We start from the raw sequence: 12,732 nt of genomic DNA, 5'->3' as shown, positions 1-12,732 counted from the left end.
ATGATGAGGATCTCAAGTATCGAATCCTCTATGAGGTTCATGATACGCCCGTGGGCGGGCACTTAGGTCGGGAGAAGACCTACGGCTCGGTGAGCACGATGTACTGGTGGCCCAAAATGTATAAGTGGGTCGGCACCTATGTACGCACGTGTGAGACGTGTCAACGGACGAAGTCCGCGCCGAGCACGGCAGCGCCATTGGCGAGTTTGCCTGTCCCCAAGGGATGTTGGCAGTCCATGAGTATGGACTTTGTGTTTGGCCTTCCCAAGGACAAGGCAGGAAACACGGGTATTGTGGTCTTTGTAGACCGATTGAGCAAGATGGCTCATTTAGCGGCGGTACCGGACACCATAGATGGTGAAGGTACAGCTTTGCTGTTTTTAGACCGAGTCTTTCGCCAACATGGCTTGCCTGAGGCAATTGTCTCGGATCGAGACCCGCGCTTCACCGCGAAGTTCTGGACGTCCCTCTTCAGAGTGCTTGGCAATCGGTTGGACATGTCCACAGCGGACCATCCGCAGACCGATGGTCAAACCGAACGCGTGAATCGCGTTGTGGAGGATATCCTCCGAAGCGTATGCGCTGAGGCGCCAAAACGCTGGAGCCAGATGCTCCCACTCGTTGAGTTCGCATTAAATAATGCAGTGCACGCCTCGACAGGCTACACTCCGTTCTATGTGAACGGCTTGGTTAACCCTCGCGTCCCATTGACGCCGCCACGCAGTGGCTCAGGGCTTGATGGGGGAGGGATAGCCGAGCGGCTAGCTGATGTCAGCCCTGTTGCGGTTCGCAAGCAAGTCGATGACTTTGTCTCTTTGAGACTAAGCGTAATGCGTCAAGTACGCGACGCTATGGCTGAAAGCCAAGACATGCAAAAAGAACATGCAGATGCCAAAGGCAGACGCAATGAAGAAAGGTTTGAGGTCGGAGACCTAGTTTTATTAAATGCCAAAAACCTACCTACTCATGCAGTGTCTGCAGTCTTTAAGACAAAATTGAGACCACGGATCATAGGGTCGTTTCAAGGTCGTGGTCCAAGAAGGGCCTAGCGTATACGCTTAATCTTCCGAAGAAGATGCGCACGCATCCAGTTTTTCTACGTTGGCTTACTCAGTCGTATCAGAATCCTTGCTCAGTTGAGCGCGGAGCGTTGGCGTCAACGGTTGCTGGCACGACAGGCTGCGCAACAGCGGGAGGCCGAACCACGGCGGGCTGAGCGACAGCAGGTGGCGGGGCCACAAGACGCAACAGCAAGTCGATCTGACCTTGCAGCTGAGCGACTTGACGCTCAAGGTCCGCGACTCGGTTCTGAACCGACTGTGGTTGTTCAAACCAGTCCACGCGGTGGTTCGTCTCATCGAGACCATCTGCAAGGCGACTCAGAGAGTCAGTCGTATCATGGAGATACCGGTTCAGGGAACCCACACGCTGCTCCAGCGCGAACACGTCGCTGCGACTCGCGACGCGAGAGTCCAGCTGAGGCTCGGCCTCCTCCTGCTCTGCTCGATGAGCACGGCGAGCTCCACTTCCATGTGGAACGCCTGATGGCGAGGCGCATGCGCCAGGGTCGTACTCAGTACCTTGTGAAATGGAGGGGTTATCCTCACTCACAAAACTCTTGGGAGTTTGAGGCTGTCCTCCGGCAGGACTGCCCTGACGTCGTCGACGCTTTTGATCGGGCACACTCACTGCCCCGCCGCTACGGCGTACGACCGCGTCGTCAGGCGCCGAGCGCTTCCCGCCGCTAGAACGCGGGGATGACAGGTCGGTGGCTGAGCTCAAGCTCCGACCAGTGGCTGGAGCAGCCGGCTCATAGGAATGAGCGGTGCTCGCAGCATGAGCAAGAGGTGGTGACGCCTCGAGGTGATGGGGACGGGGTCCCAGTGTCCGTCGACGTGCTTTCGACTTAGCGAAGTCTAAGCGCAAACGTCTCTCAAGACGAATATCAGTTTCAGAGAAACTTGCTCGAAGAGCATTGTAGGAGGGGAGCCGTCGAGCTCCCTCCACCCAGCTTCGGAATTGTGCTTCATAAGCACGCTGGGATTCCCCAGGGTTGAGAACAACCGGAATGGTTCGCATGGAGGGAACCGGTTGGCGGTTGAGCTGCATATGCAGGCGCGCCTGATACTCCTGAGGAGTTGTGACTTGTGGAGTCAGATATCGCTCTCGGAGCCGGTGCCGTTGCACTTGCTCATCAGCAGTCGAGGCCGCAGGCCCACACGTGTACGTGTTCAGCGGCTGCTGCGCCGCGAGGCGGGCCGCTTCGGCAGGGTTCCGCGGCTGGAAGCCGTAGTCACGGCGTGACGTTAGAACAAGTGGTCGGACCACAGGTCGGAACGACTGCGAGCGCTGCTCATTGGACAACTGACGGCCTTGGGCCTCGTCCAGGTCATTCGTAATGACGTTGTGATCGTATCGATCTTCCTCGTCATACCGCGACGATAGCGGTGGCGCATCGCGCAGCGAGCGAATCGGATTCGAACGTTCAGAGAACGGATGCGGTGTCCGCAGGTCTCTTCTTGTTTGAGATTGCGCCGTTGAGCGGCTAGACCTCACAGAGGAAGCTGGGGAAGACGCGGCACCAGTGTGCGACCTCGGAGAGGTTGGGTTGGAGTTATCCTCACTACCCATGGGCTCGTCGTAATCGACTTCGCCCTCTTCGAGTTCCGAGAACATAACATCGTTCCCTCTGGGCGGCGCCCGCGGCTCTGACGAGCTTTGAGCTTTGCTCTCTTCTTGTTGACGGCTCATGGAGCGTTGACCGTGGCGACGGCGATACTCTTGGTGGTACTGTGCTACCGAAAGAGACGAAGATGCTCTTGGAGCAGTTGCGGAGCGCAGTTGGGGGTCTGGGACCGACGAGGCAGGGGCGGCGCGACGCGCTGGAGACGTTGGGCCGTGGGCCGGAGTGAAAGTGCCAGGCATCAAGGATGCGAACGCGTTTGTGAGCTCGTGGAGCTGCAGAACGCAGAGGTGAGGTCTAGTGACCTCCGTCGTCTTGACAAGACGTGACCTCGCTGAGGAAAGTTCGAGAACGGTATGTTCTCATCTTAGTGAGGGAGAGTGTAACGGGGTTACATGATGTGAACACACAGGGGTACGAAGTACCCGGAGAGTTAACAAACTCTCAGTACATAAGTTGGAGAGTTAACAAGGTCTCTCAGTACGTTGCTGAAGCCACACGTTATGCATTTGATTAGGTTTTACTATGCTAGATAATTAAAGAGATACATTTACCCCCTAGGCGGCTTGGCCGCAATAATAGTAAATAAAAACACTTCTGGTTTTGAAGCATAAAAAGTAAAGGTGTTACCTTTGAGCCCTGGTCTTGGGCTGTAAGTGTCCCTTTGGATAAAGAACTTAGTATTAGTGACTCTTTGAGTCGAACGTCTTCCTCTGACGCTAAAGCTACGAGCAGCCCCGCTGCATAAACGGCCTCGTAGTCCAGCGGACGTACTGCATGAGGTTAGAGTAGCCGTTCCGCCGGGTCTGCTTCCGTACCGGGCCGCAGTGATAGCGGAAGTACTCAGAGACGATCTCGTCGTTAGCGTTACGGCACGGTCAGAAGTAGAGCGCACTAACCTGGGCTGGCGCGTAGATGGTATGGCGTGGCGGGGGTGCAGGGCAAGGACCATGGTAGTTAAGCGAAAAGGCTGAGTGGGTTTTGTTACTCAAATTGAAGAGTGTTGAAGCCAGCAAGCTGTGTCGTGTAGCTGGCTGCGAAGTAGCAGCGTATTTTAAGTCATGGTTGGTTGTGAGAGGTGCATAATGAAAAAGAGGTTTGTATTAAAAACTATGGCAGATGACTCTTCAGTCAAATGAGACTGCGTCAAACAAAATGCGAAAATCAATTAACCAACTTTAAGCTCGATTATCTCGGTAACTTTAAATGGTTCGTAAGTATCATTTTGTTTGACGCAGTCTCAAATAAGTTATCAAAAATGCTCAGGTAATCCCAAAAAAAAATACTTAAGAGTATTTAAGAAATAATTGAAAAGACCATAAGCTGATGGCGACGAAGATCTTGCTGGCTCAGATGGTGTCAAACTACGTGGAGAGTGAGCAGGAAGAGGACGAGGAGAACACGACGTCGGCTGAGAGTCTGGAGGACGCTATGGATGATTGCGGTGATGAGGAAGAGTTGGCGATCACGGTACGTCGGAAGTCCAGTGAGAGTCGCATACACCGCCGTTCTCGCGTGTCGACACGGAGCGACGACAACCAGGCTGGTGTTGATGATGAAGGTGCCTTTAAAAGGGCAACACCATTTGTTCACTACGTCGAATTACAGTTTGATTATTTAAAGCACATTGCTGCCACTTACCTACAGCTGTAGCTAGCAACATCCTATGCTTGTATTAATAGACCTTGAAAGTGTATTCGACGGCGGACTAGAGAGGCCATCTAGAATGGCGATGCTTTCTCGAGCTTGTCGCCAAAATTGTCTTCGTTAAACGGCACCTTTGATTTACCAAAATCCGTTGAATCCGGAGCCAGCTGCGCTTCTTCCGTAAGTTGTTCCCACATGATGAGGTCCTGATACTCGCCATCTTCGGCGGAAAAGTCCAAATACGCTGAGCTGAAGGCCAGCTCAGTCGAATGAGTAACTCTAATCGAAGTGTTGGAACCAGGGGTGCGAGTTAGATTGCCACGTCTGCCATATATTTGGAAACCAGCAAAATAGCCCTCTGAAGGTGATCCCGTGTCCTTCGAATAGCGGTTTGTTGACGTCGACAGCGATACACCAAGAATTTTTGGTGTCTCCAAGTCCGGATTGTCAATCCACACCACCATACTCGCCCAGTCGTGTCGTCTCGAGGGCATGCCAGCCCAAAAGGCTTTCGGAAAGTACCATGCGAACATCATTGCCCATTTATCTTCGTACCACGAGGATCGGCCGTAAACTTGTGAGCCCAGGGGTGCTTCCTCGCAGCCGTCAGTCCCATCCCACGGCTTTAGTCCGCCACTGGTCTCCCCAGCCACATTCACCGCTGGGAACGACACGCACCCACCGTCAATTAGTAGCATCGGTTTGAACTTAAGTGCTACCGTTTCCGATACCGTTACAGGTTTCAGGGCTCCACTTCGTCATGATTAATTGTATCACCATGCAGATTGGAGTGCTGCTAAATACAACACGACTGCCACAAAGAGGTTCATGAACACAAAAACTCGGATAAAGGTATGCTGGGAAGTGGAGTTTGATGCAGCAGAATTGGAAATGAGCAGAAGGAAGTTTGGGAAAAGAAATCCGACAAACTTTGCAGAAATGGTTACTCACTGTACATCATCATTTTGAAGAGTAAAAAAAGAGAATAACGTGCGGTACGAATCGCACTGAGAAGAATCAGCGGACTGAAGTAAAATCTTGTTCGAAGTCAATGTATCAGATATCGGTGCTTTCTGCAGCCTCTACAGCGTAGAGTGTTCATTATGATCAGGCTAAAGGCTTAAAATGCCAGCTACCGGTGACTTGTATTGTTTTTCTTACACAGTGCAGCTGCTGCCATTTTATTTAGCTAAATGACAACCACGCTAAACGGTAAAAAAAAATCTGACACTTGGTCACGCATTAGTACAGTACTTGTACATGTAGGTCCTTTATTTTTGTATTGGAAAGTGAGACCTGTAGTGTCCGGTTTGACCCGGTCAGTTATCAGGAAGAAACATGTATCGCTAGAAAATACAACGCGTTCGCAAAGCACCAAAAAATTGTTGCTACATCACAGAGCTCGATATTTGTTACTGTTTTATAAAAATATCTTGGCTCCGGTGCCGCCATGTTATAAAGATGCAAAAAAATAAAAACACAAATTGCTGGTAACGAAATTCCCTTCAAATTGTTAACCTTTTCAAAGTCGAAGTAGCTTCCATTGCACCAGAAATGCAATGGTGAGACGTCTTGCTGACTGTCTTTTCAGTCCAGTCACAGTAACCCATACAGCACTAAAGGCAGCACAGAAAAACCTAGAAGAAGATCTGCACGGCGGGGCCCATAGTGGACTTGAGGTACAGCACCTTGATGTTCTGCCAGTTCTTCTTCAGCAGCGAGGCCAGGAAGTTGGCAGCCAGCTGCGTGTTGACCACAATCTGCTGCTTGTCCAGACCCACGTGGCCAATGGCGACGTTGAGGCACATGACCTTCTTCATCTGGAACTTGATGGTGGCGCGCACGGCCTCGGCCTTCTCGGTCAGCGAGTCGTTGGACGTCACGAGGGTCGGGAACTTGCCGGCCTTGTTAAGACCCGGACCTAACAGACGCGGGATCTGCTTGATGAGCGTGTCGGAGGCCAGGAAGGCGTCGTACTTCTTGGCAAACTTCTTGATAACCTTCTTGTTCTTGTTGAACTTCTTGAGGTCGTCCACCGTCATGAACTCAAAGCCCTCCTTCTCGGCCATCTCGCAGTGCACCGCGTTACCGAGCACGCAGATCTTCATGTTGGGGCGCGGCACGGTGGGCAGCTTGAACGTGCCGCTGAAACGCTTGTCTTTTTGCGGGTCGTAGTTCTTGAGCGCGATCTGCAGCTCGATGGTCTCGTTAAAGTTACGCTTCTTGCCCTTGAGCTCGTCACCGTTGATGGTGACGGTCTCGCCGGCAGAGAAGGCCAGGATGTCGTCCACGGCCTGCGACAGCAGCTCGGAGTTCAGCTTGCTCATGCTTCCTTTGGAGGGTGGCGGGAGGCGGTCGGGGCGCTTCTTCGACGATTCAAAGGGAGAATGACTCGGAGCTGGTCGAGGGAGGCGGGACTCCCGCCGGGAGGGCGTTGGTTGGCTCAGCGGACGGCACGCGACTAAGTACGAAGACGACTGGGAAGTCACAGATGGAAGTCTGGGAAGTCGGATAAGTGTTAGAAACGTTTCTGAAACTACTTGATTTTTTATTAAGGAAAAATGGTTGACGAATGCTGTTGCTGCTCAGTTGTTTAGTCCACCGTTGTCAAAGTCGTCAACTCGCACAGGGAAGTGGAAGATGTTTGCTCAAAGCTAAACGCAGCACAGTTGATGTTAGCCCAGCACGAATCGCAGCACGAGTGCCACGACTGAGCATTTCGGAGGCCTGTCGTCGAGGAAAAGATTCCACCGTTGAAGTAGCGGACCTTGTTCTCCACCCCAATACCGTTTGTACCTTGGTTAGTGCACGGCGATTCTGGCGGCGACGTCGTCGGCGGCTGTGTGGTAGGGGGCTCATCTGTGACTTCCTCAGTCGGAGGCTGCGTTGTCACGGTGGCTGCGCTGTCACGGTGGCTGCGTCGTAACATTCTCGGTCGGAGGCTGTGTCGTAGCATCCTCGGTCGGTGGTGGCTGCGTCATAGCATCCTCGGTCGGATGCTGCGCTGTGACTGCTTCGGTCGGAGGCTGCGTGGTAACCTCATCGGTAGGGCACGGTGTTGAGACTTCATCAGTCGGGGTCTCAGTCAGAATCGCTTCAGTTGGGTATTGCGTTGAGACTTCCTGTGTTGAAAACTCCGTCGGCACTACTTCAGCCACTTATTCCGTCGAGTCATCTTTAATAAGATATTCTGTCGGAGCGAGGACGACGCTTTACGGAAGCGTCCTCGCTCGGGTATGGTGCTAAAGCCTCCTCAGTCGGGTAGGATGTCGAGGTCTCTTCGGTTGGGTAGGGCGCCAGGATTTCCTCGGTTGGGTACTCCGTCGACACTTCCCCAGTGGTCTCAGTCTCATCGGCTGACTACAGCGTCGAGGTTTCTTCTGTAGGGAACTGCGTTGACTCTTCCGTCGGGCATGGCGTTAAAATTGTGTCGGTTAGGTAGTGTGTCGAGATATCGTCGATTGGGTACAACGTCGGCACATCTTCGGTCAGATACTGTGTTTAGACCTCTTCAGTCTGGTATTGCTCTTCCATCGGATACTCTGCCGGGGCTTCTTCACTTGGGTACTCTGCTACAACGTCCTCAGTTGGGTAGTCTCCCTCCGTCGGGTAGTTCGTCAGTACTTTATCGATCGGACGCGGTGTCGAGACTTTCTCGATGGGGTTTGCGTTGAGACTTCTTCACTCGGGTAGGGCGTCAAGACTACTTCGGTCGGGTAGGCCTTCTCGGTCGAGTACGGCGTCCATTCTTCTTCGGTCGGGTATGCCACGGACTCCTCTTCTGCCAAGTACCCCGTCGAGGAAATTACGGGCGGGTACGATGACAAAACTTCCTCAGTCGGGACGGCGTCAGAATTCCCGCACCAGGATATAACACTGAGACCTCATCGGCTGGGTACTGCGTCGAGTTCTCTTCGGTCAGGTAGGGCGACAGTTCTTTCTCTGTCGGATAAGGCGTCAAGACCTCCTCCGTCGGGCAAGGCGTCAGACCTTCCTTAGTCGAATACGGTGTTGAAGATTCTTCGACCGGGCAGGGTGTCAAGCTCTCCCCGGTCGGGTAGGACGCCGGGACCCCTTCCGTCGGAGGACAAGGACTCTTCTGCGCCGTCGCATCGTGTCAACCTGATCACCTTCACCATTGTCGGTAGTCGTATCGGGTCGTTCCCCACCATATGCGGCAGTGGTCTCCGAATCGACACCCGAAGTGTATTCCTTCTTCAGGAATGAACAACCCCATACGTCGCTTTGGATGAGAACGCAGTGGGCATCCGCAGGGGCGACGCAGTCCGTGCCGTTAAAAGACAGTAGGTAAGGACGACAATCGGCGGTGGCGACGTCGCCGGCCTTTGAAGCCATCCATGAATTCGAAAAAGCCTGCCACAGTTGTGACCATCACCGGCATCCTCGCTGCCGAACTCACGTCCGCCGACATCCCGATCTCTGTGCAGTATGATGCGACCTACTCGCTGTCGGAATTTCATGATTTACCCTGCTCTGGCGAAGGGCCAAACCCAGCAGGCAACTCGTGCCCCAAGTGGCAGTAGTAGAAACAGGAGAGCTGGGGTAGTTGTCAGCACCGAAGAGGAGGTTGAGGAATGAACTCTGGGACAACCGATGCGCGGTCGTACCGAACTTGGCCCCCCTCGTACGTGTCTTCTCATTGAAGATAAATTACCTAACGTTTTGGACGGATAGATTATGGAAAAGTGTCTTCATTTAATTGCCGTTTTCATAAAATAGAAATGCATTGGGATAACTAAACCTCTGCAATGTAGGCATAGGTACCTGTCATGTATCTTACTTATTACGGTGGAGCTGAATAGCGGCTGTGACGATCTCGACATTTGTTTGGACTTCGCAAAAGTGTTTGAGCTAAATGAAGTTTCCATAGTACTGTACTTGTAGTATCCACTTATCATCAGCAAAAAAAAGTATTATTGAAACGAAGCAGAAGGCCACTTTAGTTTTCCAGTTTTTTATATTTCACTCAAGCAGTTGGAAAGATCTGTACGTACAGATCTTTCCAACTGCTACAGTGTACCGGGGTGCAACGAGCAAACGCTCATACAACAAAGTGCTCACACTACACTAGCGGCCTCTTGAGAGAGAACCAAATTCTGTAAATTAGTGTTGTGCAAAGTGCAAAATGGTATCTCCGGTGCCTGTTCAGCTGTGGAGTGCATTATGCTTGTCCTCCTCTGCTAGGGGGTACTGAGTCCATACAGTCCACCAACGACAGTGTATCCCTGTAGCTTTAAAATATGCTACGCTGTCAGAATTGAATGAGGACGACGCAAAATCTTTTCCCCAGCCTAAAAAAAAAAGACTCACAAAAATCTTCAGGCTGTTCAATGTGCGTTGTCTTCGCCGTATCCTGTTTCTCTTCACACAGAGCACATCCAAGACCGTCTACAGTACTGCTGCATCCTCAACTAGCTTACATGTAATTCACTATCTGATCTTGCGAGGGTATTAAATCTCTCCCCCAGCCTACAGCCTTCTTTAGAGCACGTAGCTGAACCCGGCCGGTAGACTACGCGCGCGCAGGTACAGCGCCAGTAGCAGGCCAAACGCCGCCCAGACCGCCACCGTCGCCGCAACTGCATAGCTCACTGCAAACGCACTGCACGTCTCATAGTCACAGACCTCCTGGAAGACAGGGCCCATAGGGCAATAACTCTCCTTCTTGCTGACGCGCAAGTCCCTTCTCGCCTGTTTCTCCTTCAACGCCCACGTCGCCACGGCGCCCTGGATCTTGTGCATCTCGCGGTACTGGATCTCCTCCTCCTCAATAGAAGACTGTCGCACCAGCGTCGTCATGGCCAGTTCGTCGTCGTCCGAGTCGCCGTCCTCCTCGTCGCTGACGGCGTCCACTCCGTCCACCCCGTCCAGCACGTCCAGAGACTCGGGGTCTGCGTACTCGAGCTCCAAGTCCGGAGAGCCGATGGGGGACAGGAACTGCAGCTCCTGGTCGTCGTCGCCTGCCGCGTCGAAAATCTCGAGCGACTTGCGACGTCGCAGGCCGCGCGGCGGGCCGTTCAGGTGCGTGTGCTTGAGCTCGAGGTGCGCGGCCAGACAGCTCTTGCACACGACGTCCATGCAGTGTTTGCACTTCTTCTTGAGGCCAAACACCTTGAACTTCTTGCCGCATTCATCGCACGCGCTCGGGGAGCCCATGACGTCGGCAGGTGGCGTCAACCGGCACGGCGCACTGTCGAGTCGGACCAGTTTTTGTGCCGGTAGAAGCGGGTGAAGAGACGGCATGACTTATGATGGTTTTGCTGCTGGAAGAGTGCGATGAAGATTCTTCTTACTGTTTACCCGTGCAAGGTGGGGCGGAAGAAGTAAGGAAGAGTGTGAACGTTATCGCCGAGTAGACTTATTGTCATTTCGATGGAGCGAAGTGCGATATTACGGACGCAGGCGAGACTTGCACTCCGAGGTCGTAATCGAGCAATCCACGAAATTTACATTGAAGTCCGCTGTCAGATATTGCCGGGGCCCTGTCCTAAGTGCTTGCCGTAGGACTGTACAGGAATCTCAGCCCTCGACAGGTCCAGAATCTGGAGTTCATTCTTCAAATTAGGGCGTGGCAGTAATAGCTGATATTACACCGGGAGCACCATAATACTGAGTAATTGTAATCTGTAGATACTATCGATTCCCTTCATTATTTTTTAAAAAGGCACTTCAGAACTCACTCGTGACACAGAAGATATCTGTGAAGTGAATCTGAAAAAACATGAGTCACACCTCGGACCAAGTGGGGCGATTTCGTCGTCCGTGTCTAATCACGCTAAAACTGGCAAACTGAATCTTTATTTGCATGAGCAACATTCTGCAAGTCTACTTCGCTTTCTGTATGTCATTTTTCAATTCTCATCAACGTTCACAAGCTTAAGACTCTACAGCGTCAACAACTCCACCGTCGACCATGACAGACACTAAGAAAACGGTTCTCATCACGGGCAGCACCCGTGGGATCGGTCTCGCGCTGGTAGAGCACTACACCAAGGCTGGCTGGAACGTGATTGCCACCGCTCGCGCCACTAGTAACACCGACAAGGTATGCTGCTAAACCCCCTATCATCACTTATAATAAGTTCTTAATGCCACATTGCAATTAGGTCAAGGCTCTCTCGCCGCTCAAGATTGTCACGCTAGACACCTGTGACGAGTCCTCTGTGCTTGAAGCGGCGAGCGAGCTGGACGAAGTGCCCATCGACCTTCTCATCAACAACGCCGGCATCGCCCAACCCACGATCTTCGCGACGGCCACGAAAGACTCGTTCATGCAACAGTTCGAGGTCAACGTCACCGGGCCATTCCTGGTGACGCGCGCGCTGTTGCCCAATCTCGAGTTGGCGGTCAAGACCCGAGGCGATGCTGTTGTGTTGCAGGTCTCGTCCATTGTGGGCAGCATCAGCCACAACAACGCGGAAAATGAGGCCCAGGTCCGCGGTCACTATGGCTATGTCGCTTCCAAGGCTGCACTCAACATGGTGACTCGCTCACTGGTCTTGGATCTACGTGACCGCAACATCATTGTTGTTGCCGCGAACCCAGGCTTCGTGGACACTGAGATGAACAGCCATCAAGGCCACGTCAAACCCGCTGACTCGGCCGCTTCGATGGCTAAAATCGTCTCCAACGTGTCGCTCAAGGACTCTGGTAAATTCTTTGACGCCGACCCCACCACTTCTACGTCGGAGTTGCCGTGGTGAGTGAAGTACCAGGGCGCACAGCTTTTTGCTCTATGAGTACATCAACACGAACTTCGCCTATGCGGATGAGCTGAAATTGATCTTATGTTCTTGTCGTTTTGATCAGAGGTGACGATTTGTGCCCATTGAAAGTCGAACAGCTAATCCATTTCTTAACTTCTGGCTTACAAAAAGGAATCGGTGGATACACACCTACCGGTAGTGTTCGTATGAATAGGTTGATCATGTACAACAAGTACTAGTACCCATGTGTACCGACCAGGGAACCCGAAAAAATAATATGCGTAAAAATTAATCCTAATTTTTTAATTTAATTATTAATTTATGGCTGTCAACAGCGGGAACAACCCCAATTTTGAGTAAGGTCTAGTCAAGTTACAGCGTGGGGACGCGCTGAACGTCGCGGAAAAATTAGCCTGCGCTAAATTTAGGTCGCCTGATCTCGAACGGTCGTCTTCAAGAAACGCAATTGCGCACTACGTCGACGTCGCGTACATCCCGCCAACGTCTAACGAGTGTGAGCGCTTCTTCTCTCTCGCTAAGCTGGTGCTGTCTGATCTACGGAAGCGAATGTCTCCAGCCAGGCTCGAGATGATAATGTTTCTGAACTACAATCGTGACTTGCGAAGTTTTGCAAATAATTGAATTATTAATTTTCTCAGCTCACATCGATGTATT

The 12,732-nt window shown here is 52.2% G+C and overlaps 5 protein-coding genes and 1 pseudogene across 5 annotated transcripts; 2 read left to right on the top strand and 4 right to left on the bottom strand.

Annotated features, from left to right (window-relative positions):
* Window positions 1-4,410: 4,410 nt before the first annotated feature.
* Window positions 4,411-5,169, bottom strand: PITG_23148 (annotated as a pseudogene; the record flags this gene model as incomplete).
* An 853-nt stretch (window positions 5,170-6,022) lies between these two features.
* On the top strand, window positions 6,023-6,721 carry PITG_18931 (uncharacterized protein; the record flags this gene model as incomplete). Its single annotated transcript, XM_002996992.1, has 3 exons — window positions 6,023-6,367; window positions 6,424-6,642; window positions 6,713-6,721. 3 exons carry the CDS (start codon window positions 6,023-6,025, stop codon window positions 6,719-6,721), a joined length of 573 nt encoding a protein of 190 aa, XP_002997038.1.
* A 202-nt stretch (window positions 6,722-6,923) lies between these two features.
* PITG_18930 (uncharacterized protein) lies at window positions 6,924-7,259 on the bottom strand (the record flags this gene model as incomplete). The annotated part of the gene is made up of 1 exon (XM_002996991.1): window positions 6,924-7,259. One exon carries the CDS (start codon window positions 7,257-7,259, stop codon window positions 6,924-6,926), a length of 336 nt encoding a protein of 111 aa, XP_002997037.1.
* Window positions 7,260-7,831: 572 nt separating this feature from the next.
* Window positions 7,832-8,686, bottom strand: PITG_18929 (uncharacterized protein; the record flags this gene model as incomplete). The annotated part of the gene is made up of 3 exons (XM_002996990.1): window positions 7,832-8,006; window positions 8,161-8,272; window positions 8,461-8,686. The coding sequence occupies 3 exons, from the start codon at window positions 8,684-8,686 to the stop codon at window positions 7,832-7,834; spliced, it is 513 nt and encodes a 170-aa protein (XP_002997036.1).
* Window positions 8,687-9,668: 982 nt separating this feature from the next.
* Window positions 9,669-10,594, bottom strand: PITG_18928 (uncharacterized protein; the record flags this gene model as incomplete). Its single annotated transcript, XM_002996989.1, has 1 exon — window positions 9,669-10,594. The coding sequence occupies one exon, from the start codon at window positions 10,592-10,594 to the stop codon at window positions 9,833-9,835; it is 762 nt and encodes a 253-aa protein (XP_002997035.1).
* A 670-nt stretch (window positions 10,595-11,264) lies between these two features.
* Window positions 11,265-12,054, top strand: PITG_18927 (short chain dehydrogenase, putative; the record flags this gene model as incomplete). The annotated part of the gene is made up of 4 exons (XM_002996988.1): window positions 11,265-11,396; window positions 11,464-11,697; window positions 11,785-11,934; window positions 11,995-12,054. The coding sequence occupies 4 exons, from the start codon at window positions 11,265-11,267 to the stop codon at window positions 12,052-12,054; spliced, it is 576 nt and encodes a 191-aa protein (XP_002997034.1).
* Window positions 12,055-12,732: the final 678 nt, after the last annotated feature.

This window comes from Phytophthora infestans, genomic scaffold (assembly GCF_000142945.1).
Source record: "Phytophthora infestans T30-4 supercont1.92 genomic scaffold, whole genome shotgun sequence".
Classification (NCBI taxonomy): domain Eukaryota; phylum Oomycota; class Peronosporomycetes; order Peronosporales; family Peronosporaceae; genus Phytophthora; species Phytophthora infestans.
This window is presented reverse-complemented; position numbering and strand designations above follow the sequence as displayed.